At 43.2% G+C, this 27,901-nt stretch overlaps 1 protein-coding gene across 4 annotated transcripts in view; it reads right to left on the reverse strand.

The window, feature by feature from the left end:
• The window catches only part of opn5 (opsin 5), a 473,827-nt gene that overhangs the window by 429,382 nt on the left and 16,544 nt on the right, over positions 1–27,901 (reverse strand). Inside the window, exon 2 of one of the 4 annotated variants that reach the window (XM_068024828.1) lies at positions 13,468–13,547. The exons of 1 other annotated variant lie outside the window; for it this stretch is intronic. In XM_068024828.1, the coding sequence (XP_067880929.1) occupies positions 13,468–13,547 (80 nt within the window). Of the gene's footprint in view, positions 1–12,489; positions 12,596–13,386; positions 13,548–27,901 lie in introns of those variants that run through there. 2 more of the 4 variants (XM_068024818.1, XM_068024838.1) reach the window with 2 other exon arrangements.

Below are 27,901 nucleotides of genomic sequence, written 5' to 3' on the forward strand. Positions count from 1 at the left end.
TGGTCAAGATACCTTGCCATGAAAAAGGTCTGGTTTTTTCATATCAGTGCAAAGAAAATCTAAGAAAAAGTTACAAAAGCATAATTACCTTAGGTCACATAGGAGAGCAGGCAAAATATGTTGCGGAATTTGAACATTTTCAGTACTAGTCATGCATCTGAAACTAGGCCAATGTTTTTCAGACCTAAGTGCTTATTGTTTACACAGAACTATTAGATAACAGAATTTTTAAGTTTGAGCCTTAAACTATACTACTTCAATTTTCACTAGAACGTCATTCAAGTTGTTAAAAGTTATGTTCTCACAAACACAGCACAAAACATACAATGCTTTCTGCTGAACTTGGACAAACATTAATTAACACAACTGATAAATGAATAGTGTATTTTTGTTAGTATAATTATTCTGATTTAGGATTTAGCCATCAATGATATAAGAACATTAAAAATAGCCCTTTTTCAAACCTCCAAGCCCACAAAATGCAAACAGAACGCTGCAAATAAGAGAAGTAAAGAATGATCTTCAATCTCACCTGTGAGTTAACAACTGCAAACAGTTTTATCTGTCATCCATTTGTCAGACTCTCCTTACAGCTAGTTTTTCTAGTTTGCCAAAGGAGGATAAGAGGCTACAATAGAACGTAATCATTCTATAGCATCCACACGATGGAAATGTTAGTTTCAAAAGACACGGGTGGAGGACAGAAAGACACGGGTGGAGGACAGAAAGACACGGGTGGAGGACAGAAAGACACGGGTGGAGGACAGAAAGACACGGGTGGAGGACAGAAAGACACGGGTGGAGGACAGAAAGACACGGGTGGAGGACAGAAAGACACAGGTGGAGGACAGAAAGACACAATGTCCACTATACATTGAAAATGGAACTAAAAATATCTACCCAAAAAATGAACTTCTGCTAAAATCTGTACCTCACTCATTCTTCCAACTGTAACCAAGTTGGCCAGCAATTTAATTTTCCATACTAGCAATCTAAGGTCACAAAAACACTGGTGCTCAAAAGAAGAGCATTCTAAATTACTAAGGGCAGATTATTGGCCCTGAAGAATATTTAGCATTGAATTTATGTGAGATTTTCAAACACTGTTCATACGTCAAGGAACAAGGGGGAAATTCACAAGCCAAGTTGGAAAGAATCATGAAAAAATACAATGCTATATGAACTCTTGCAAAATCGAAGGATTCTGAAGTAAAATAAATTTTGCAGAGGTACTCAAGACTGTAAGGTAACAAATATTATCCCTAATATTCAAAAAGAGCAAGACACAAGACAACTCGTCTCACATCTGAAGTGTTGAAAATGCTTACTGTCCACCATGTGAAGCCAAAGTATAGTGTGTGTATACTTGGTTACTGTTAGCGTTCAACCGCTCATCCACTTCCATGTTCGATGATTGTTGTAAAGGAAGTTCAACACAGTATTAAATGCTAAAACAAAAAATATATATATTTTTATTTTAAATGCAAAGAAAATATTGCCCACCCAAACAAAAGAAGCACTGCAAACCCTAAAATGCAATAGCTAATTAAGGGGGTTAGAACTAATTATATCAAACTAAACAAGGACTAGGATAATAAAGTCAACTAAAGGTGCACTGAAGATTAATCATTTAGCTGTGTTCATCCACTATAGTATGTAGCCCTCATCATTCCATTTCCATCGATCTTTATCCCTTGCTGTTCTTGCCCTTGTGGTTCCTAGGTATGATGTCATATCATCTCTCCATCTCCTCCTCAGTCTCCCCCTTCTTTTTCCTGTTCTTGCCTGCCCCTCCATTAGCCTTTTTGTCCATCTGTTATTTCTTCAAGCAACATGCCCAGCACTTATCCATTTGGTTCCTTTTATCTTTTGAATGATGTCCTTAACTCTGGTTTCTGGCATATTTCATTACACCTGATTTTATCACAAATGAAGATGTGTAACATTCCATTGCTTTCTGAGCTGTACACGGCTTTTGTTTTATATATTTTGTAATTGTCCATGATTCAGCCCATCACACAGAATATCTCCATCAGTATTGAAAGATTAATCAAAATGTATCCAAACTTTAAATATATAACAATTATATGAACAGTTGAGAGTGTTAAAGGTCAGATGGGTCATTTAAAGTGTAAATTGAAAGGGTGGTAACTTTCTTTCATCCTTTCATGGGATGAGAGTATTGCTGGCTAGGCCAGCATTTGCTGCCCATCCCTAATTGCCCTTGAGAAGGTGTGGTGAGCTGCCTTCTTGAACCGCTGCAGTCCATGTGGGGTAGGTACACCCACAGTTCTGCTAGGAAGGGAGTGCCAGGATTTTGACCCAGCGACAGTGAAGGAACGGCAATATAGTTCCAAGTCAGGATGGTGTGTGACTTGGAGGGGAACTTGCAGGTGATGATGTTCCCATGCATCTGCTACCCTTGTCCTTCCAGGTGTTAGAGGTCTCGGGTTTGGAAAGTGCTGTTGAAGGAAGTTAAAGGAATTAGGCAGATTAAGCGAGAAGGCAAAATCGCAGCAGATGGAGATCAATGTGGGAAAATGGGAGGTCACCACTTTGGATCCAAGAAAGACAAGTCAGAGTATTTCCTTAACGGCAAGAGACTGGGAATTGTAGAACATGAAAGAGATTTAGGTGTACATGTACACAAATCACTCAAAGTTCATGAGCAGGTACAAAAAGTAATCAAAATGGAACATTGGCCTTTATCTTAAGATGGCTGCAAAATAAAAAGGGAAATGATACTTCTGTTAAGAGTCAAAGAGTTATGCAGCACAGAAACAGGCCCTTCGGCCCATTGTGTGTGTGCCGGCCATCAAGCACCCATCTATTCTAATCCCATTTTTCAGCACTCGGCCTGTAGCCTTGTATTCTATGGCGTTTCAAGTGCTCATCGAAAAACTTCTTAAATGTTGTGAGGGTTCCTGCCTCTACCATCCCTTCAGGCAGTGCGTTCCAGATTCCAACTACCCTCTGGGTTAAACGATTTTTCCTCAAATCCCCTCTAAACCTCCTGCCCATTACCTTAAATCTACGCCCCCTGTGCTAAGGGAAAAAGTTTCTTCCTATCTATCCGATCAACACCCCTCAATTTTGAATACCTCAATCAGGTCCCCCCTCAGCCTTCTCTGCTCCAAGGAAAACAACACCAGCCTATCTAATCTCTCTTCATAGCTGAAATGTTCCAACCCAGGCAACATCCTGGTGAATCTCCTTTGCACCCTCTCCAGTGCAACCACATCCTTCCTATAGTGTGACGACCAGAAATGTACACAGTACTCCAGCTGTGACCTAACGAGCATTTAATACAGCTCCATCGGAACCTCCCTGTTCATATATTTTATGCCTCGGCTAATAAAGGCAAGTATCCCATATGCCTTCCTAACCAGCCTTAATAAATTTGATCTCGTGTACTAAAACTCAGGAAGGACATACTAGCCTTGCAGTGGGTACATCACAGTAGTATTATACCAGGTTAAAGGATTAAGTTATGCTAATAGGTTGCAGAAACTTGGACTGTTTTCCTTTGAGCTTAGAATGTTGAGGAGTGATCAAATGAAGATGTTTATTACGACATAGGGATTCAACCACGGAGATAGACAAAAATTTCCTCTGGTGGGGGAGTCCAGAACAAGGGAGCATAATTTTAAAATTAGAACTCGGTCATTCTGGAGTGAAATCAGGAAGCATTTTTTCAAAGGAGGTTGCAGACTGATATAGATAGATTGAGTGAGTGGGCAGATGGAGTATAATCTGGAAAATGTGAAGTTGTTCACTTTGGCAGGAAGAATAAAAAAGCAGAGAATTACTTAAATGGAAAACGACTGCAGAATTCCAAGGTGCAGAGGGATCTAGGTGTTCTAGTCCATGAGTCACAAAAAGGTCAATACGCAGGTACAGCAAGTAATAAAGAAGGCGAATGGAATACATAGAACATACAACAGTACAGCACAGTACAGGCCCTTCGGCCCACGATGTTGTGCCGAACATTTAACCTACTCGAATATCAAACTAACTACCTACCCTTCATTCTACTATCATCCATGTACCTATCCAAGAGTCGCTTAAATGCCCCTAATGTATCTGCTTCTACTACCACCGCTGGCAGCGCATTCCACGCACCCACCACTCTCTGTGTAAAGAACCTACCTCTGACATCTCCCCGAAACCTTCCTCCAATCACCTTAACATTATGCCCCCTGGTGATAGCCCTTTCCACCCTGGGAAAAAATCTCTGGCTATCCACTCTATCTATGCCTCTCATCATCTTGTACACCTCTATCAAGTCACCTCTCATCCTTCTTTGCTCCAATGAGAAAAGCCCTAGCTCCCTCAATCTTTCTTCGGAGGACATGCCCTCCAGTCCAGGCAGCATCCTGGTAAATCTCCTCTGCACCCTCTCTAAAGCTTCCACATCCTTCCTATAATGAGGCAACCAGAACTGAACACAATATTCCAAGTGTGGTCGAACCAGGTCCTTATAGAGCTGCAGCATAACCTCGCGGCTCTTAAACCCAATTCCCCTGTTAATGAAAGCCAACACACCATACGCCTTCTTAACAACCCTATCAACTTGGGTGGCAACTTTGAGGGATCTATGGACATGGACACCAAGATCCCTCTGTTCCTCCACACTACCAAGAATCCTGTCTTTAAGCCTGTATTCCGCATTCAAATTCGACCTTCCAAAATGAATCACTTCACACTTTTCCAGGTTGAACTCCATTTGCCACTTCTCAGCCCAGCTCTGCATCCTGTCAATGTCCCGTTGCAACCGACAACAGCCTTCCACACTATCCACAACCCCAGCAACCTTCGTGTCATCGGCAAACTTGCTAACCCAGCCTTCCACATCCTCATCCAAGTCACTTATAAAAATCACAAAGAGCAGAGGTCCCAGAACAGATCCTTGTGGAACACCACTGGTCACCGAGCTCCATGCTGAATACTTTCCATCTACTACCACCCTCTGACTTCTATGGGCCAGCCAATTTTGTACCCAGACAGCCAGCTTTCCCTGAATCCCATGCCTCCTTACTTTCTGAATGAGCCTACCATGGGGAACCTTATCAAACGCCTTGCTAAAATCCATATACACCACATTCACTGCTCTTCCTTCATCAATGTGTTTTGTCACATCTTCACAGAATTCAATAAGGCCTGCCCCTCACAAAGCCATGCTGACTGTCTCTAATCAAACCATGCCTTTCCAAATAATCATAAATCCTGTCTCTCAGAATCCTCTCCAATAATTTGCCCACTACCGACGTAAGACTGACTGGTGTATAATTCCCAGGGTTATCCCTATTCCCTTTCTTGAACAAGGGAACAACATTTGCCATCCTCCAATCATCCAGCACTACTCCAGTGGACAGTGAAGACGCAAAGATCATCGCCAAAGGCGCAGCAATCTCTTCCCTCGCTTCCCGTAATATCCTTGGGTATATCCCGTCTGGCCCCGGGGACTTATCTGTCCTCATATCATTCAAAATTTCCAGCACATCCTCCCTCTTAACCTCAACCTGTTCGAGCATATCAGCCTGTTCCACACTGTCCTCACAAACGACCAGGTCCCTCTCACTAGTGAATTCTGAAGCAAAGTATTCATTTAGGACCTCCCCTACCTCCTCCGACTCCAGGCACAAGTTCCATCCACTATCCCTGATCGGCCCTACCCTCACTCTGGCCATCCTCTTGTTCCTCACATAAGTGTAGAACGCCTTGGTATTTTCCTTAATCCTACCCACCAAGACTTTTTCATGTCCCCTTCTAGCTCTCCTAAGTCCATTCTTCAGTTCCTTCCTGGCTACCTTGTAACCCTCTAGAGCCCTGTCTGATCCTTGCTTCCTCAACCTTAAGTAAGTTTCCTTCTTCCTCTTGACTAGCTGTTCCACATCTCTTGTCATCCAAGGTTCCTTCACCCTACCATCCCTTCCCTGCCTCATCGGGACAAACCTATCCAGCAGTCGCAGCAAGTGCTCCCTAAACAACCTCCACATTTCTGTCGTGCATTTACCTGAGAACATCTGTTCCCAATTTATGCTCCCCAGTTCCTGCCTAATAGCAGTGTAATTCCCCCTCCCCCAATTAAATATTTTCCCATCCCATCTGCTCCTGTCCCTCTCCATGACTATCGTCAAGGTCAGGGAGTTGTGATCACTATCACCGAAATGTTCTCCCACCGAGATCTGCGCCACCTGGCCTGGTTCGTTGCCAAGCACCAAGTCCAACATAGTCTCTCCTCTAGTTGGCCTATCTACATATTGAGTCAGGAAACCTCCCTGAACACACCTGACAAAAACTGCTCCATCCAAACTATTTGCACTAAAGAGGTTCCAATCAATATTAGGGAAGTTGAAGTCACCCATGACAACAACCCTGTTACTTCTGGACGTTTCCAAAATCTGCCTCCCAATCTGTTCCTCCATGTCTCTGTTGCTATTGGGGGGTCTACAGAAAACTCCCAACAAAGTGACTGCCCCTTTTCTGTTTCTGACTTCCACCCATAATGACTCAGTAGACAAACCCTCCTCGACGACCTCCCTTTCTGCAGCTGTGATACTATCCCTGATTAACAATGCCACTGCCCCACCTCTTTTACCTCCCTCCCTACTCCTTTTGAAACATCTAAACCCCGGAACATCCAACATCCATTCCTGCCCCTGAGATATCCACGTCTCCGTAATGGCCACAATGTTATCCTTTATTAAGAGAGGAATTCAAAATAAAAGTAGGCATGTATTGCTTCAGTTATACTGCGCATTGGTGAGACCACATCTCGAATACTGTGTGCAGTTTTGGTCTCCTTATTTAAGGAAGGATGTAAATGCGTTGGAGGCAGTTCAGAGGAGTTTGATACCTGGAATGAGCGGGCTGTCTTATGAAGAAAGGTTGGACAGACTGGGCTTGTTTTTACTGGAGTTTAGAACAGTGAGGGTAGACTTGCTTGAAGTATGTAAGATCCTGAATGGTCTTGACAAGGTGGATGTGGAAAGGATGTTTCCTCTTGTGGGTGAAGACAGAACTAGGGGGAACGGTTTTAAAATGAGTGGTCGCCCTTTCAGGACAGAAACGAGGAGAAATTCTTTCGCTGAGGGTTGTGCGACTTTGGAACTCTCTGCCTCAGAAGGTGGTGGAGGCGGGGTCAATGAATATTTTTAAGGCGGAGGTAGATAGATTCTTGTTCGGCAAGGGTATCAAAGGTTATCGGAGGTAGATGGGAGTGTGGAATTCCAAACAGAAACCGATCAGCCACGATCTTGTTGAATGGTGGAGTAGGCTCAAGGGGCCAAATGGCCTGCTCCTAATTTGTTTGTTCATATGCAAAACAGTAGCAGAAATCTGGAACATTCTTCACCCAAAAGCCTGTGGTTGCTGGCCAACTGGACCTTTGAAAACCTGATCTTTTTTTTTTTTAATATTAGGTAAGGGTATCAAGGGATATGGATCAAATTTGAGTAAATTGAGTTGAAGTACAGGTTAGCCATCATCTCACTGAATGACGAAACAGGTTAGAGGGACTGAATGGCCTACTTTTGTTCCTATATTTCCATGAGTAGAAATTATAAAAGGAAGTGAAAAATATGGATAAATTCCAGATCCAACATCAAATCACTTTTCCTCTCTCTCTTAATACAATCTTTCTTTGCTTCTGTATTTGACTTCCAGTACCTGATCTTTTTAACTCCCATTTCTTTTTCAATCCTTAAATGTTTAAAGAGATAAACCACTGGTCCCTCCATTACCAAAAGTCCCAGCTGCCTCATTGCTCCAGTTAGCACACTTGCAGCAAGTTACAATACAAAGAATTCGAGAACTGACGGGTGTAGAAAAATATTTCACAGCATTTGCTGTGAACTGCCCCACTACAGCAAGGTCTGGCCCAATGTTTGGAATGCTACCAACACTCTTCCAAAGAGCTGAGGCCATCAGGAACAATTCACATAGATTTAAAAGCAACGTCATACCTCTCTAACCTATTGAAATTCCTTATGGAAATAACTGAACTAGTAGATGAAAGCTTTCCAGTAGATATAGAAATATTCAAATTTCAATTCAAGTTCCACGTGAAGCATTTCAGTACAAAATGTGATCATACCAAGCATCGAGGTCGAGTAATCAAGGAAGGAGGAAGAAAATAGCATTTGAAAAGTTAAATCAAATGGGATAAAAGTAACAAATTTTAATTTCACTACAAATATATTTTGGTTAAATCTACTGTTAATGTGATTAGGAAGGTCAATTACCTCTCCTTACAGGGAAGATGCAGGTATCTTCTAAGGATTACCCAAACTGAAAATGCTCCATTATAAACAAGCAGCAACTTCATCTACAATAGTTAAATTAGATGGAACTAAACAATAACATACAATGCCCACTGGTCACAAACTATGTAACCCATACCAGAACTGAAAAAACTATGTACATGAAGTGGTACTACAGATTTTGATAAAGTCAGTGTGGGATTGGGTAAAATTCAACCCACAGAATTAGTACATCTCATTTATTGGGTAAATTAAAATTCAATTAGTTTTTTTATTGTGACGGAAACCGCACCTGCCAAAATGAGACATATTAATTTCATCATATGGAACATTTTAAACTGTTCCTGGACATCAAAATAACTTGTTTAAAAAGATAACAGTGGCTGAAAACATTGCTGCACATTTGCATTCTAAAAGACTGTTGCATGAAGAAGACAATGGCACTACTCCCTGATTCAATGAGTCAGATGGGTTTTGTCCATAGTGAAGATCAAGAGAGACAGAGTCACTGAGCCAACATTCCCCCACCCCTCTCACTGAGTGTGTCCGGTAAGCTCGAAGGAATCCAGAAATCTCGCAGGTGAGGCTGCTCTAAACAAGGATTTAGTCATATGACTAACCTGCCGGCAAGCCTGGGGTTTTTTTGAACAAAGTGATTCCTGACAACGCAGCCAGCCGCTGACGTCATCAGGCTGCGGCAAGATGCGCACGTGCGCAGAAGGGCTCCTGCTCTCTGTGCGTGCGCGGCTTTCCAACTTGCCAGGGCTGGTTAGCGAAGTCATCACAGACCGTGTACATCTTCGTGCAACGTGCCTTGTCGACTCCACTCCCCCACCCCGCTCTCTCCGGCCGCTCTGCTCCATCCCCTACCCCGCTGCTCTCTCCAGCCGCTGCGCTCCATCCCCTACCCCTCCGCTCTCTCCGGCTGCTGCGCTCCATCCCCTACCCTGCTGCTCTCTCCAGCCGCTCCACTCCATCCCCTACCCTGCTGCTCTCTCCGGCCGCTGCGCTCCATCCCCTACCCCTCCGCTCTCTCCGGCCGCTGCGCTCCATCCCCTACCCTGCTGCTCTCTCCAGCCGCTCCGCTCCATCCCCTACCCCTCCGCTCTTTCCAGCCGCTCCGCTTCATCCCCTACCCCGCCGCTCTCTCCTCGCCACCCGCTCTCTAGCCCCCATCCCTCCAGACACTCGCTCAAGGCGGCGCCGCTTCCCTCCTCTCTGCCACGTGCTCCTACATCGCCTTGCTTTTTAGGGCGGCCTGGTGCGGGAAGGAGGCAGGGAGCAAGTGGCAAGAACGGAATGGCACTGAAAACAATTAGAATTGTGCAGCACTGTCAGAGGTGCTGTACTTTCGATTTCCATTGCTAGCTGCCATAGGTTTATTTTGCCCTTCTGTGATTATTTGAGCAGTGCCATCTTTATTCCTGGCAGCTGCCTTAACGTCACAGATTGTGACATTTCAGTGTAACAGGTTGCATTCATGCATGTGCCAGTACAGTGCCACCTAGTGGTTGTGTCAACAAGTGCAGCCTTTTTTGAATTGTGCCCGACACAATAATTTTGGGAAGAGATGCAAGTGAACTACAAGAAGAGAGCACCTCTCTCTCTCTCTCTCATGCAAAATTCCAGGGACCCATGAAAGTAACTTAAGCCTCAAGACAGAAGACCAGCGGAGCAAGTTTGAAAGTGTGCACTGAGCCCCAACGAGAACTGCAAGATTTAACTTCAATCAAAAACTTTACATCCAATCCAAAACCAGTAACTAAATTTCATCTATTGTTTCAAATCTTTCCCCTTTTCTGTCTCTATTTGCGTGTATTTATCGCGTATGCATGCTAGCGTGGTCGCATCGTGTATCTTTTAGTCATTTTAACTGAATTAGAGTTTTAAGGTTAATAAACCTACACCTTTCTTGTTTAAATCTGAGAAAACCTGTCTGGTTGATTTCTTTGTCATTACAACTGGAGAACAGTGAGCAAGGACGCATTGAGTGGAAGCTAAAAACACAGTTTTAAAAATTAAACCCTGTTAACAGCCAAACCAAGAAAAGGCCGAGAGGGGAGATGCGGACCCCTGCCTCACCTGGTCGTAACATTATGCACTGCTTTTACCTAAAAGTGAAACTGGTTCAACAGCAGTTTAGTTAAAAGGCCAACTTGCTTCCCATTTACTCTTCCTTCTTAGCCCAAGTAAAAAGGAAAGCCACGTGGATGAGATTGCTGATCATCCACACCAACTTTCCTCGAACCAAGACAACGCAATCAAAAGCTAGTATACATCAAAAGCATTTGACTACTAATCAAAATGTCATTCAAGCCATATGCAGACCTTCGGCAAGATTACATTTTGAATACCTTGAGCAGTTCTATGCACACCACTTTCTACTGGAAAGGGTTCTTCATCTTGGGTCTCCAAGTTAGGAAGAAAGATTTACAGAACCTAAGCAGCTGGGTCAAAATCCTGGAACTCCCTTCCCAACAGCACTGTGGGTGTACCTACCTCCCATGGACTACAGCGGTTAAAGAAGGCAGCTCACCACCACCTTCTCGAGGGAAAATAGGGATCGGCAATAAATGCTGGCCTAGCCAGCGACGCCCACATCCCATGAATGAATAAAAAAAACTATTTATTGGAGAAAGATTAAGCAGGATCAAGATCAGATTCTTCTAAATTCTGAGGCAAAATAGTCCTGATGAAAGAATGTTATTGAATGAGGAATGTAAATGCACAAGTGAACTGATAAATTCTCTTGCCTCTTTCTTTATCCCCAAACATAGCAGATATAACCAATTCACAGAAGTAATTGATATGTCAACCTAAAAACAATATAATAGATAAAAATATTCTGATTGGAACCAAGTTACAAGGCAAATATATGCTGAGATAATCCTATAGTCAAACATTGTTCCTATACTGCAAACTTGGAATGGAGTGAGAATTTTATGATCAGAAATCCAAGATATATACTGCAAGCTGCTGCCAAAGACCTCCTACATGTAGAACTATCTTCACCACAGAAACAAGTCAGGAAACACCAATTAAATAATTATGCCTACTAAGTAAGGTGTCAGATCATCTATCTTTGCATTAACCTTTGAGTGAATGTTCACATTCTATATATGTCTAACCTTTAGGACTTGACCTTGAAATGGGTTGGGGGCGGGGTGTGCTGAGGTGAGTGGAGGGTTAAGAGAATAGACGAGCAAGGAGGCAAACACTAAGTGGATTCTTGAGTAGAGACATTGTGATAGCTGCATCGAAACATTACAACAGTCTACTGCAAGGCCTCCAAATGGTATCCATGTAGAATCTGAACACATTGGGCTGAATTTTAGTAGCCCCTCGACGTGTGGGTCACGGCAGTGGCGGGCGTAGAATTCAGCGGAGAGAAGCCCACCTTGACCCCCAGACGTCGAGAAGGGCCCGCCATATATTAGCAGTGGCGGGGGGAACTTTGGAGCAGCCCCCCACCGTCATCTAAATATTCAAATGCATAATGAGATGTAAATTAACTTAGCTGCGTGCAGCAGCTGTCCCACGCCGATTTTACGGCTGGCGAGCATAGTTCACACGCCTTCAGAACACTGTACGGAGTTCTGAGGAGAGACACTGGTGGGGAGGAGGGAGGAATAATATTTTCAGCGCACGCGGGGTGGGAGGGAGCAGGGAAAACGCTTTTTATTGGCTGTGGGGATGGTGGAAAGGGGTTGAAGGGCAAATGTTATAAGTTTGGGGGGGGGGGGGGGTGTTGAAGTTTGGGTAGGGAATAAAGTAAGTTTTGTTAACATCAGGCAACGAAAAGGCCATTGGGAGGTTGGGAAAGGGCCTACATCTCCTAATAACTTATTATTTTTTTAAAAGTCACATTCTGTACTTTTAAAAATTTAAATCTTTGTGGGGTTAAAACCCTTTAAAAATGGCACCAGTACATGTGCGGTGGCAGCGAACATCATTGCCGGGGATGCAGCAACTGCCCCCTCTATATCTTCAGGGGCCGCCGCTCTGCTCCCTCTATTTAAATCAGCTCCCGCGTGTAATATCACAGGGGCCGTGCAGCAGCACTTCCATGTTGGAAGGCTGCCACTCTCACAGCGTGCCACTGAGGAGTACGGTGCGCTGATAAAATTCAGCCCATTATATTTCTTACACTTGGTTCTGATCAAGGAAGGACAAAAAAAATGAAGATGCCAACGTCAATAGGATAAGGAATTGAAGAGGCCCTCACCTTGGACAGAAAACATTTCTTCATTCCACAAACCCACAAAGTTCTGTCAAGAATATCAGCAATTTAAAGGAGGCGCTTTTGGGTAGTCTAAAGTAAGGAGAGTACAGCACATGCACCAACAACTTGAGCTAATAAGCAGAGGCAGATCAGAAATATCTAGAAAGGAAGAGAAAAAACAAATGACCCTTGGTATGAAGGCTTAATTCTCTGAGCACCAAAAATCTCACCCTTATTAACAGGCTTATTAACTACAGTGTCAGGCTATCTTCCTCTGAGCTAACCTATGAATGAAGATCCACATTCCACTTGTGGTCTGTCAATACTAGCTTCTCACTTCTAGTATGTAACCTTTGCGTAGACATTCTTTTAAAAGAGACAGGGTTCATCAACAAGAGAGATCACAAGAATAACGTTTTTAAAATCGTGGCATCAGCAAGCACGTTTTTTTTTAAACTATATTTTTTCCCAACCCCACAAGCATCCTCCCCAGTCCATGCAACCCAATGCACAGGTACACATTAGTGGTATATGAAGAATCCAGAATACAGCAACATTTAAATTACGTTTTTGAGACCGATTATTCAGGAACACAGTGCAAAATGAAATAAAATATTTAATGCCTTCACTGTAACTTGCAAGCATATTACATAGCTCACATAATTAGTTTCTAAAAGCCATCATTTGTTGACATATGCTTCATTACCAACACTGCCATATAACAAATTGAAGAAAAGCTCGATACGAGTGGTTAACTGTTTACATCATATTGCTGATCCTCTTACAATTGTTGGAGAACGTCACCACACAAAAATATATTCATGCTCTCGTATTCTGCTCCATAAAGTACGAAGAAATACAGCATGATATATTTGTCACAGCATGATTTTCCTTACTTACTTTAACAAAATTATCCGGGAACAATCCCCTCTTCCCATTTAACTCTCCTTCACACCACCCTTCTTCGTCAAGTTTTCTTACATTCCTGATGAGATCACCAACCCTCAGAGTAAGTTCATCCTCGTGCAAAGCTTCATAGTCATATTCCACAGTAACCTCCACTGAAAAAGACCAAAAATACAGTTAGTCAAACTGGAAAGAGCCATTTCTATATAGAAGTCAATGTTGAAGGTTTTGTGCCGTGGTGAAAATAACCAAGTTGATGGATAGGGGATACAAAGTACTTTTACCAGATGTAAATATAAAACACTGAAATGGCTAACACATTATAATTTTTTTTTAAGTAAACACACTTATTGTGCAATCTGTTCCACTCCTCTCCAAGGTGATGACTCACCCTTTGGTACATTTTCTTACCTCACCTAAATAGTCACATACATGAGCCCTTGCCAACAGCTTATTCAATTATGGGAGAGGAGGAAGAAGGGATCAAAAAAATCTGACCAAGTCCAGTTCTATCCCCACCTAATGTCCATATATTACAGCAGGAATTATCCAAAGCAATCAGGAGCTTTATTTCCTCCCTGCCTCAGATAAGCTTCAGGCCAAATATAGCCCACACCTCAAGTCCTCAGTTGAAGTCAGCAAACTCAGCAATAACTAGCAAGTGAACTTGGAATTATTCAGATCTGCATAGCTCTGGGATATTCCAGCTGATGCTACCACACTACCATCATGGAGCCTATTATTAAGTTAGAGAGATGACTATTAGTTGGGTTACTCAGATTTTAAGCATCTGGTATGCAGTCAGCTGAAAATCTATCAGCTAATTTCCTCAGTAATTCAGAACAAAAACAGGTGTAATGGTTAATTGATTTTAATTCTTGCTTTCCCTCAGTTGATAATCAGATTCCATTTGTGACTACAAACTACTTATAGCTTGTGACCTTGTGGTCCATTCCCACAGCACAGTAGAACTCCTTGTACTAGCATGAGAAAAGGCAATTTAACACATCTCAGTTAACAGTCAGGACCGATAAAAGTGTTACATTTATACCATGCGGCGTCACAGAACAAAACTATGGCTGCAGTAGCAAAAAGATAGATATGGCTATGGCTGATCTGTTTCCAGTTTATACTTTCAAAGCCATTCACCTTTGCATCATTCCAAAATGGAGCAGTAAAGTAATATCATCCAAAACCACTGATGCAGCTTCTCCCTGCACGCCTCCAGTGATCACTCTTCCAGCAACATTCTGCAATATGTGAAGGGAAGCCTAACTAAAGCCAAGTCTAATTACAACTGCTTACAAAGTGACCTCGTTAAAAGTCAGACTAGGTGTGGGATGCTCATATTTTCCCCTCCCTCTTGTCAGTAAAACAATCCTAAATGCCATGCTGTGGAGCACTACAATGTTTATCCAGTTAGGAATTCCACATTTAGATAATTGGGGAAATGAGTATTTACTTTTATCATGACAAATAGCTTCATTTGCAACATTTTGAGCGTGACTCAGCTCATGTTTGCAATTATAAATAAAGCAACCAATAAATCACTAAAGTGGCTAAACAACTTTGCCACCAACTCCGTTCCCTGGATTACTGTGTAATTTGCCAAGAACCAAAATTTTAAATTATCCTCCAAGTATTATAAGCTGCTTTTATATATTGGTGCTCATTTAGGTCAGACTATGATGTCCATGAGCCAGCGCCCAGCTTTGAAACGATTAAATCCAGTTCCCAGCAAAAGAACTGTGCCTACGGCTGAGATAAGGGGAGGTGGATTTAGTAATGTAAACATTGGGAGCTGTCTCAGAGATGTTAGTCACCAGGAACCAGATCAGACCTAAATAAAGAAAATAGTACCGCGAGCCAAGTTAGAGCTCCGAGAAGCAATACTTAACATCTTTTCAGAAGACAATCTGAACACTGGAGCCTACAGCAAAACCAAAAAATTACACAAAAGGAATTAACTTCTGCACTGTATTAATATTGCTATGCAATGAATAGACTGAATGTCAACATTTGCTGCAGCTCCCTTAAACTGTCAGATTTCAAAAGATAGAGCCCCAGTTAAACAACTTCACAGCTGCAAATGGTCACTGTTCCCCAAAGACATCTGTATTCCTTGGATGTTTTTTTGGTGGCAAGCAAAAGTCCATATGGGCTGGTGACAACAAAGCTTTGCAGGGAGGTTTGTTGAAGTTAGCATTTCAGCCAGTCAGCAGGCAAAAAAGTTTATGTTGCCATCCGAGGAGTCAACCAGAACCATCCCTTCTGATGATCCAGATCACCTCTATTTACGTTGTCAGTTTAACATTACAGCTGCTACTGGGGGCAAGTAAAGGAGACAATGGAATCAAGCAGAACTTCGGCAAAACAGTAGGAAGCAAAAAGACAGAGGGCAGTGTGATCGAAAAATATCCTCGAACAGTTTTCTTTCAGCACCCAAGACAAGAATAAAGAAACCACTTTGTTTCATATACTTAATGCATCATTCTTTTCCCCTTACAATGGAAGATAAAACAGAACTTAAAGGGACATTAGGCAGAAAACATAGATGTAGCAATTGCTGGCAGCCCTTTTTAAAATTGACAATGAATTTCTGACAAAATGTCTCTAACATATCCTAAGTAATGAGACTGTTACCTCCAACATACAAACAACCTTTGTTACAGCCTAAATTACAAGTACACTTTGCCACTGGCAACAATCCAACCTGCAGTAACGTACAGTAGGACACTAGTCATGCAGCTGAATTTTATGGTTAAGATGAGCAATGCTTATGAAAAAATCTCAAGAAAACTCAGCAAGTAGCATGAGTCAAATTGTGTTGTTTATTTTAAGAAACTGCTTTTGCAGACTGCGTTACATGGTGTTATGTGGCTAACCTCAACTGTATATGTACAATGTTTTTCAAAAGCAATTGTTTCATAAATGGAATGAAATGCATTTTCACTGATGGAATGGAAATTTATTTTAAAAACATCCACTATTTATGATGTGTGAAGACAATGTATTCCTTTTAGATGGTTTATTTTGATCTTCTCCAAAATCCCTTGCTTAAACGCCCATTTATATAATCAAATTTCTAGTCAACTAGTTTAGTTTAGTTTAGAGAAACAGCACTGAAACAGGCCCTGCGGCCCACCGAGTCTGTGCCGACCATCAACCACCCATTTATACTAATCCTACACTAATCCCATATTCCTACCACATCCCCACCTGTCCCTATATTTCCCTACCACCTACCTATACTAGGGGCAATTTATAATGGCCAATTTACCTACCAACCTGCAAGTCTTTTGGCTTGTGGGAGGAAACCGGAGCACCCGGAGGAAACCCACGCAGACACAGGGAGAACTTGCAAACTCCACACAGGCAGTACCCAGAATTGAACCCGGGTCGCTGGAGCTGTGAGGCGGCGGTGCTAACCACTGCGCCGCCCTACTTTTATGATGTCCAGATAACAAATTAGATGTTTCAATAAGCAAAAGATTGAGACTCTTTTTCAGTTAGCTCTGGAAAAATAGGCCAAAATGTCTCAGAACACATGCAGTTTGGGCTGCCATCTCAGCTGTGGCCTAAACCCAGAAAGACATACTAAGTGAACTACTAAAGAGGATATGTAAATTTGTTTCACCATCAATAAAGGCTGTATTAAGTAATTCATTTAGCAACATTCAAAACACAACAGCTACTTTTGACCAAATGATTACAATAATAATGTTTTTGTGTGATTGAAAACAAGACAAAAAGTACATGCAGAACATTTAAATACCAAAATATACATCAATGGATGTTTTTATTGTTGTTGTTGGCATCCTTCCATCCACAAAAGATGGACATGCAGCAAACAATCCATTTAGGTGGGGTGTCTTCTCTTGGTGTACCTTTGTTGGTGGCTATGAAGGCCAATCCTTGAGAGGCAGGTTCTGCAACAAGTGTCGCACGTGAAACTGCCAAGTGACACTGTGAGTAGTTGTTTTCAGTGTCGGCACCTATTGCCAAGCTGCTGTAGCCACTGGTCGTCATGGTAATGCACGCCAGTCCACAGGATGTGTCGCCATTTCTCTTTGTTGCCAGCTAGTGACTCCCAGCTGCAATAATTGACATTTAGGGCCTTCATGTCATGCCAGCAAGCATCCTTGAAAGAGAGTTTTGGACGCCCCACTTGTCTTCTGGCCCCAGCTACCTGATCTTACAGGTCGTTGGGTATACGACAGACTCCCACCCTACAGACGTGTCCGATCCACCAAAACCACCTCAGTTTGATTCGTGCTGACACACTTGGGAGTTCGGCCTTTGAGAGGACTGCCAGATTTATGATTTTGTCTTGCCAGGATACACCCATAATGTGTCACAAACAGCAAAGATGGAAATTGTTGAGCTGCTTTTCCTGGTAACAATAAGTCATCCATGTTTCACAGCCATACAGCAAGGTGCTGAGAACACAGGGCCTTATAAACCAGCAGCTTTGTCTTAAGGGTCAGCAAGGTGTTATCCCATGCGTGTCGCACAAGTCAGCCAAAGGTGGCAGCTGCTTTCCCCATATATCGAGATCTGCATCAAGGGAAAGATTGGCTGTCACCGTGAATCTAAGGTAGCAGAATTTTCTAAGCACTTCCAGTGGGGTGTTTCTTTTGACGATCAGAGGCGGAAATGCAACACATTGTCCCATGGTCACTGTTTTCTTAGAGTCATGGAGTTATACAGCACAGAAACAGGCCCTTCAGCCCAACGCACCTGCGCCAACCATCAAGCACCCATCCAATCTAATCCCATTTTCCCGCAGCCTTGTATGCTTTGGCGTTTCAAGTGCTCATCTAATTACTTCTTAAATTTTGTGAGGGTTCCTGCCTCCACCACCCCTTCAAGACAGTGTGTTCCAAATTCCAACCACCCTCTGGGTGAAAGGATTTTTCCTCAACTCCCCTCTAAATCTCCTGTCCCTTAATTTAAATCTATGCCCCCTGGTTATTGACCCCTCCGCGAAGGGAAAAAGTTTCTTCCTATCTATCCTATCAAAGCCCTTCATAATTTTGTATACCTCAATCAGGTCCCCCCTCAGCCTTCTTTGCTCTAAGGAAAACAACCCTATCTCATCAATCTTCATAACTGAGATGCTCCAGCCCAGGCAACATCATGGTGAATCTCCTTTGCAAACTCTTCAGTACAATCACATTCTTTCCATAGTGTGGTGACCAGAATTGAACACAATACTCCAGTTCTGGCCTAACCAACATTTTATACAGCTCTAACATAACCTCCCTGCTCTTATATTCTATGCCTCAGCTAATAAAGGCAAGTATCCCATATGCTTTCCTAACCACCTTATCTACCTGTGCTGTTGCCTTCAGTGATCTATGGACAAGCACCTCAAGGTCCCGCTGACACTCTGTAATCCCTAGAGTCCTACCATCCACTGTATATTCCCTTGTCTTGTTAGTCCTCCCAAAATGCAGCACCTCACACTTCTCATGATTAAATTCCATCTGCCACTGCTCTGCCCATCTTACCAGCCCAACTATATCATCCTATAATCTAAGTCTTTCCGCCTCACTATTTACGACACCAAATTTCGTGTCTTCTGTGAACTTACTGATCACACCTCCTATATTCACATCTAAATTCTTAAGAAGGGTCACTGACCCGAAACGTTAACTCTGCTTCTCTTTCCACAGATGCTGCCAGACCTGCTGAGTGAACCCAGCATTTCTTGTTTTTGTTTTAAATTCTTAACGTACACTACAAACAGTAAGGGTCCCAGCACTGATCCTTGCGGTACCCCACTGCTCACTGGCCTCCATTTGCAAAAACAACCCTCGACCATCAAGCTCTGTCTCCTGCCGCTAAGCCAATTTTGGATCCAATTTGCCAAATTGCCCTGGATCCCATGGGCTCTTACCTTCTTAACCAATCTCCCATGCGGGACCTTATTGAAAGCCTCACTGAAGTCCAAGTAGACTACATTAACTGCTTTACCCTCATCTACACATTTAGTCACCGCCTCAAAAAATTCAATCAAGTTAGTTAGACACGATCTCCCTCTGACAAAGCCATGCTGACTATCCTGGATTAATCCCTGCCTCTCCAAGTGGAGATTAATCCTGTCTCAGAATTTTTTCCAATAATTTCCCTACCACTGACGTTAGACTCACAGGCCTATAATTGTCTGATTTATCCCTGCTACCCTTCTTGAATAATGGTACCACATTCGCTGTCCTCCAATCCTCTGGTACCTCTCCTGTGGCCAGGGAGGATTTGAAAATGTGTGTCAGAGTCCCTGCTAACTCCTCCCTTGCCTCACATAACAGCTTGGGATACATCTCATCTGGGCCTGGGGATTTATCCACCGTTAAGCCCACTAATACAGCTAATACATCCTCCTTTTCAATGCTAATTTGATCAAGTATATCACAATCACTCTCCCTGATCACTACACCTACACCGTCCCTTTCTTGATGCTTATAGTCAAGGTGAAAAAAAGTTACAGGCATGGGAAAGACAGTCCATGAGTCTTCGTAGCTGAATTTCCGTGTGAGCAACTACCACAGCTTCATCAGCGTAGAGGAGTTCTCTGATCTGGACATGGTATGTTTTTGTCTTCATTTTCAGCCTTGATAGATTGTAGAGCTTGCCATCTGACATAGTGTGCAAGTAGACTCCTTCCATATCTGCAGGGAAGGCACAGGTCAGGAGCACAGAGAAGATGATGTCAAGCAAGTGAGGGCTCGGACACAATTCCCTTACACTCCATTCTTCACTCCGAAACTGTCAGAAGCGGAATCATCAAATTGTACAGTGCAGTGCGTGTGGTCATGGAAGGAACGGATGAGACTGAGCAGCTTCGGTGGACAGCCAATTTTTCCCAAAATCTTGGAGAGCCCTGCTCTGCTAATGGTGTTGAATGCCTTAGTGAGATCTACAAAAGTAAGGTAAAGGGGTATACTGTGCTCCCTACACTTCTCTTGTAGCTGGCATATGGAAAAGATCGCGTCCACAGTAGATATGCCAGCACAGAAACCACACCGTGCTTCCAGATACACTCAGTCTGCAAGTAAATGGAGTTTTTTTTTTTAAGTATGACCGTGGAAAAGACCTTCCCAATGATGCTAAGGACTAAGATACCCCCTGCAGTTGTTGCAGTCTTCTCTGTCACCTTTGTTTTTGCATAATATGATGATTTTGGTATCACGCATCTCCTGTGGAACAGAGCCTACTTTCCAGCAGAGGAGAAGGTGGTCATAAATGGTGTGGCAAAAAATGGGACTTGCCATGCTTTATCAGTTTGGCTGGGATTCCATCCTTGACGGATGCCCTTCTGTTCGCTAGCCAGTCTATGGCCTTCTTGAGCTCCAGTGATAAGAATTCCTCATCTAGCTCATCCACGATCAGAAGTTGTAGCAGAACATCAAGCGCGGACTGGAAGATGTCCGACTCTCAGGAGTACAGCTCACAGTAATGTTCAGCCCAGCGGGACATGTGTTTACTTCTGTTGGTGAGTACTTAACCATCAGCTAACTTCAGGGGATTAACTTTGGTGACGGCAGGGCCAAGCGCCTTCTTGATCCCTTCGTACATAGCTCATAGATTTCCTTTGTCACATGCAGTTTGGATCTCTTCACAAAAGTTGATCCAGTGCTTGTTTGCACAGTATCTCACTGTCCTATGCACGGCCATCTTTGCTACTTTTAGGTTGTGCAGGGTATTAGCTTGTGGGTTTATGTTGTGCATCATTAATGCTTTGTTTTTTGCAATGACAGATATCATCTCAGCTGAGGGGGTCTCAAACCGGCCCTTGTTGCGTATTCCGCATTTACCTAAATTAATGCTTCTGCTGCTTCATAGATGATTGAGCTTAGTGACTTGCAAGCTTCATCGATGCCAGCATCAGTGCTTCCCATTAAGGCTTTGATGGATAGCCAACGTTCTAGTGACAGTGCGAAGTGCTGGTATTTGGCATCATTGCTTGTGCAAGGGATGTTGATGCGCAGCAAGCCATCGTGTTTGGAGCTGTGGAACTTTCATTCTGCTGCTGATGAGAGTGGTCGGTGTCACAATCTATGCTGTGGTAGGGTGCAGGTGTGAAGAACACTGGGCAGATCGCACCTCCTCGTAATGACTAGGTCTAGTTAGCGCTAATGTCCAGACCTTGGGTGATGCCATGGTACCTTGTGGTGTTACTTGCCCTGGAAGAAGGTGTTGGTGATGCAGAACTCACTCGGGTCACAAAGCTCAAGAAGGCGTTGTCCATGATCATTGATCTTGCCCACCCCATGAATCACTGTCTGCCGCAACACGTGCGAAGTCACCCAGGATGAATAGCCTCTCGCCATTTGGGATGTTCCTCACAACGTTACCAAAGGAGTCAGAGAAATGCTCTTTAATGGAGATACTGGCATTCAGATTTGGTGCATAGATGCATATGATGTTGACTGTGCCCCCATCAAATGACAGCCACAGGCAGATGAGGCGCTCCGAGGTTGCTACTGGTGGATCAATTGACTGTCAGCCGGTTGCTTCACTGCGAAGCCTACACCATGCTCACGACGATCTTCAGCACTCTTTCCATGCCAGTAGAAGGTGTAATTAGCTTCTTAAATAGAGCCTGTGTCGGCTAATTTCTTGTAAAGTGGCAATGTTGACACCAAGCTTGTGTAGCTCACGGTCGATCAGGGCTGTCTTGCGCATGCTAGCTGCTGAGTTTCTGTCGTTATTCATTCACGGACACACAGTCCTCACATTCCAGCTTCCAAGCCGAAAGGTTACCTTTCTATGTTTGTTGCATCACGGAGGCATGGTTTTAGGAGCTTAGCCAGTCTCTCTACCTCGTAGGCTGGTGTCCAGAGCCAAGACGAAAACCTATATGTTTGGGGCCTAATCGGTTGCAGGAGTTGCCAGAAGGTGCTAACTTGAGGGAAACACCAAACTGCTTGTTGCGACTGCATTCCAGATTTTGTTGGGTTTACCACCTTAGTCAATGGATCTTGATGATGTTATTGTTAATGTTAATGCTGTCCTTAATCTCAACAAAAGAGAGAAATTATTTGCTTCCTGTGCAACGTCATTTTGACATCAGGTTCCGAGGTATTATGGGAGCTGCAACTATATGTACTACTGAAGTACTATTAAAGGTTAAGTTTGGCCAATTAAGAACACAAATAAAAATGGCAAAACATGATGAAACTGATATATAAACTCAGCTTTCGAGATGCAGTGGTTTTTGTCAAGGTTCATCCCAAGCAGCTCTGTAACACAGGAGTCTGTGCTCTACGGGCTGTTCCCAGGGACGCACACCGAGACAAACATCAACTGCTGCTGGAGGGCTATCAATTCGGTGAAAGACGCCCTTTGGTCTGCCCGAAACTTGCTGGTCTTCCAGCGCAAAGAGTTGTCCACCACCGAATGTTGCAGACTGGCACATTCCAAGGTCCAGGACTACGTGCTGAGGGACGCACTAAAGCTTGGGGCAGCCGCAGCAAAGGCTCAATGGGGAAAGACCACAGTGTAAGGTTCCCCACCAAGCTGGACTGAGGGGCTGGAACCATGGGAAGCCCCTCGAACTGTATCGTTAATATTCTCAATTGCTGTAAATGTAAAACTGTAATTGACATGACAATTGTGAAACGGAAGGGTTGGGAAGAAACTCATGACATTATTGAAAGAAACTGATCTCTTTTGCAATGTTTGTATTTTTTCGTGCTGTTTGGAAACTGTTTGGCAATGTAATTTTTACAGATTTTTATGAATAAAGTATATTTTGGAAATAAAAAAAAACAAACTCAGCTTTCTGTACTTCAGCTTAGTGTAGTCAAACTACTCTGCTGCATTCATTCACACTGTTACTGTAAATTTGGTCTGCCCAGTCGATATGAAGATTAGAGTCAGTGATTACTCTAATACCCTTGTTACATGCACCTCCAATTTTCTGACTGTAAAACAGCCTATTAACAACTCCCACCAGTGTTTTCTTCCCCTTGATGTTTAACTATACCCAAACCAATTCTACATCTTGATTTTCGGAACTCAGATATTCTCTCTCTACTGTCTTTATGTATCCTTTTTTATCAAGGCTACCCCTCCTCCTTTTCCATTTTGTCTGTCTATAAGAGTCAAGTATCATGGAATATCCCAATCTTGATCAATGTGCAACTATATCTTCATAATGGTTATTAGATAAAACCCATTTATTTTTAATCTGTGCTATTAATTCATCCATTTTGTTGCAAATGTTTCACACATATATACTGCCCTTAACAATAGCTTTTTTCTATTTTTTCCTGATGTCACACACAACTTATATTTACATAGCGCCCCTAATGCAATAAAATATTCCAAGGTGCTTCACAGGGGCATTATAAAACAAAATATGACACCGAGCCACATGAGGAGCTATTACGTCAGATGACCAAAAGCTTTGTCAAAGATGTAGATTTTAAGGAGTGTTTTAAAGGAGGAAAGAAAGGTACAAAGGAGGAGAGATTTAGGGAGGGAATTCCAGAGCTTAGGGCCTAGGCAACTGAAGGCCACCAATGATGAAGCAGTTAAACTCAGGGGTGCTCAAGAGGCCAGAATTAGATAGTTGAGGGTTGTGGGGCTGGAGGAGATTACAGAGGGAGGAGTGAGGCCATGGAGGGATTTGAAAACAAGGATGAGAATTTGAAAATCAAGATATTGCTTAACTGGGAACCAATGGAAGTCAGCAGCCACAGAGGTGATACGTGAACAGGATTTGGTGCAAGTTAAAACACTGGCAGTTGAGACACGGGCAGCAGTTTTGACCTCAAGTTTTCAGAGGACAGAATGTGGGGAAACCAGCCAGGAGTGTGTTGGAATCATCAGGTCTAGATGTAATAAAGGTATGAATGAGTGTTTCAGCTGCAGATGAGCTGAGGCAAGGGCAAAGTCAGGCAATGTTACAGAGGTGGAGAAGAGGTCTTCATAATGGCGTGAATGAGAGGCCAGAAGCTCATCTTGAGGACAAAGATGACACCAAAGCTGCGAATAGTCTGGTTTAATCTCAGACAGTTGCCAGAGAGCGGGATGGAGTCAGTTGCTAGGGACATGAGTTTGGTGCGGGGACCAAAAATAATGGCTTCAATCTTCCCAATATTTAATTGGAGGAAATTTCTGCTCATTCAGTACTGGATGTCAGATCAGCAGTCTGATAATTTAACAACAGTGAAGGAGTCGATGGTGATGAGGTAGAGCGGAGTGCCGTCGACGTATATGTGAAAACTAACGCTGTGCTTTTGGGTGCTGTCACTGAGGGGCAGCATGTAGATGACAAATAGGACAACAGAGGTCACGGTGCGGGAGCTGGAAGAGAAGCCATTCTAAGTGATTCTCTAGGTACGATTAGATAGTTATGAATGGAACCAAGAAAGAGCAGTCGAGCCCAGCTGGATGACAGTGGAGAGGTGTTGGAGGATACTGTAGTCAACCATGTCAAAGGCTGCAGACAGGTCGAGAAGGACAAGCAAGATAGCTTACCTCTATCACAGTCAGAGAGATGATGATGGCAAAATACTAATGTCAGTGGATTGGTAATCTAGAGACTCAGGCTAATGCCTCGGAAACAGATTCAAATCCCACCACGGCTGGTGGAATTTAAATTTAATTGATAAATAAATTCAATTAATTAATAAAAATCTGGAATTGAAAGCTCTTCTCAGTAATGGTGACCATGAAACTACCATCTGTTGTCGTAAAAATCCATCTGGTTCACTAATGTCCTTTAGGGAAGGAAATCTGCCATCCTTACCTGCTCTGGCCGATGTGTGATGCCAGACCCAAAGCAATGTGGTAGACTCTTAACTACCCTCTGAAATGGTCCAGCAAGTCACTCAGTTCAAGGGCAATGAGCAATGGGCAACAAATGCTGGCTTTGCCAGCACCACCCACATCCCAAGAAAGAATTAAAAAAAGAGTTTCATTTGTGTCTTGGAAAGAGCCATTTCAGGACTGCGGCGGGGCGGAAACCTGATTGGAGGGATTCAAACATGGAATTCCGGGAAAGATGGGTACGGATTTGAGAGGTGACAGCATATTTGGAAAGGAAAGGGAGATTAGAGAAGGTATGGTAGTTTGTAAAGACTGTGGGGTCAAGGTTTGTTTATTTTTGAGAGAGACAATGATGGCAGCTTTAAAGAGAGAGGGACAACACCTGAAGAGAGAGAATCGTTAACATTATCGGTTAATGTGTGGACCAAGAAGAAAAGTTGTGTGGTCAGCAGTTCATTGGGAATAGAGTCAAGGTGGGTCGCATTTACAAGATGAGCTTGGAGAGGGCATGAGACGAGATAGGAGAGAAACTAGAAAAAGATGCAAGTTCCGGGCTAGGACTGAAGGAAAACTTGAAAGGAATTTTGGCCAGGTGGGCTCGTGGAAGGGCGGGCGCAGCAGAGGCAGCTGATCAAATTGTCTTGATCTTTGTGACAAAAAGTCCATGAGCTCCATGCATTTATTGTTGGAGGTGAGGGTGGAGGAAACAGGGGAGAGGGGTTTAAGAAGATCGTGCGCAGTAGAGAAAAGAAGCTGGGGGTTAATCTTACATTTCAGGATGCTCCTGGAATAGGGAGCAGTTTTAACAGACAAAAGCAAGACCCGATAATGCTTTATATGGCAGAGCCAGATTTGGCAGCGGACGACTAAACCAGTTTTCCGCCATATCCTTTCAAGTCTGCGTCCCTTAGACTCAAAGGAATGGAGTTGAGGGAATGGCCAGAGTGACGGAGTGTAATGGTTTTATTAGGGACTAGGGCATCAAAGTTTGAAGTGAGGGTACGTTTGAACAAATCAGTGGTTGCAGAAATCTGATGAATAGAGGGTCAAAGGCTGGACAGTTGAGATTTTGAAAGTGTAGTCATTAATGCCCCATTACCTTCCTGGCTTATTTTTATCCAAATCTCTACTCTGTTCAGCCTTGACATTTCTCTTACTGCTATTGAATTTACTCTTTCCCAACTCGTCCCAGCAACCCTTAATTCGTTTAAAGCCCTATCTACTACCCTTGTTATTTCCTTCAAGTGGCCATCCAACTTCCTTTTGAAGTCACTGATCGTCTCTGCTTCCACCACCCCTGGGCAGCGTGTTTCAGGTCATTACCGCCCGCTGTATAAATATGTTCTTCCTCATATTCCCCCTGCATCTCTTGCCCAAAACCTTCAATCTGTGTCCCCTAATCCTTGTACCATTAGGTAATAGAAACACTATTTCCTTCCGTAACTTATCTAAACCGGTCATAGCTTGTATAGTGCTATTAAATCTCACCTCAATCTCATTTGTTCGAGGAGAATAACCTCTGTTTTTCCAACCTAACCTTGTTAACTAAAATCCCCCATCCCTAGAATCATTCTGGTGAATATCCTTTGAGGAGCTCTAATTGAGGTATATAAGATGATTAAGGGGATTGATAAAGTAGACAGAGAGGATGTTTCCTCTTGTGGGGCAATCTAGAAGAGGTCACAGTTTTAGGATAAGGGGTAGCAGATTTAAAACAGAGATGAGGAGAAATTACTTCTCTCAAAGGGTCGTGAATCTGTGTAATTCACTACCCCAGAGTGCGGTGGATGCAGTGACATTGGGTAAATTTGAGGAGATAGATAGATTTTTAATTAGAAATGGGTTGAAGGGTTATGGAGAACGGGCAGGAAAGTGAAGTTGAGGCCAAGATGATATCAGCAAATGATCGTATTGAATGGCGGAACAGGCTCGAGGGGCTGAATTGCCTACTCCTGCTCCTTGTTCTTATGTTCTTATCCTCTCAAGGCTCCTCACATCTGTCCTAAAGTGTGGCTTACCAGAACTGGAGAGAACACTCCAGTTGGGGCCTAATCAAAGCTTTCAAAGGTTTCCATACATTATTACAGTGACCACACTTCTAAACTACTTTATTGACTATAAAGCACTTTGAAGCATCTAAAGGCATGAAAGATACTGAATGAAATAAAAGTCCTTTCTTTTCATAGGAACATAGGACTTAGGAGCAGGAGTAGGCAATTTGATAAGATCATGGCTGATCTGATCAACTTCACTTTCCTGTCTGCCCCCCATAACCCTCAACTCCCTTGTCTATCAAAAATCTAACTCAGCCTTGAATAAATTCAATGACCCAGCCTCCACTGCTTTCTGGGGAAGAGAATTCCACAGACTAATAACGCTTTGAGAAAAAAAAATTCTCATTTCCTTCTTAAAAGCAATTCTTAAACTGTGTCCCATAGTCCGAGTCTCCCCTACAAGAGGAAACAACCTCCCAGTATCCACTCTACCAAGTTCCCTCAGGATCTTTTATGTTTCAATACGATGGAATCATAGAAATTTTAAGGCACAAAAAGAGGCCACTTGGCCCATCGTGTCTGTACCGGCTGAAAAACGATCCACCCAGTCTAATCCCACCTTCCAGCAGTTGGTCCATAGCCCTGCAGATTACAGGCACTTGAGGTGCATATCCAGACTCCTTTCGAATGAGTTGAGGGTTTCTGCCTCAACTACCCTTCCAGGCAGAGAGTTC

The sequence above is a fragment of the Heterodontus francisci genome, chromosome 3 (genome assembly GCF_036365525.1).
Source record: "Heterodontus francisci isolate sHetFra1 chromosome 3, sHetFra1.hap1, whole genome shotgun sequence".
Classification (NCBI taxonomy): Eukaryota; Metazoa; Chordata; class Chondrichthyes; order Heterodontiformes; family Heterodontidae; genus Heterodontus; species Heterodontus francisci.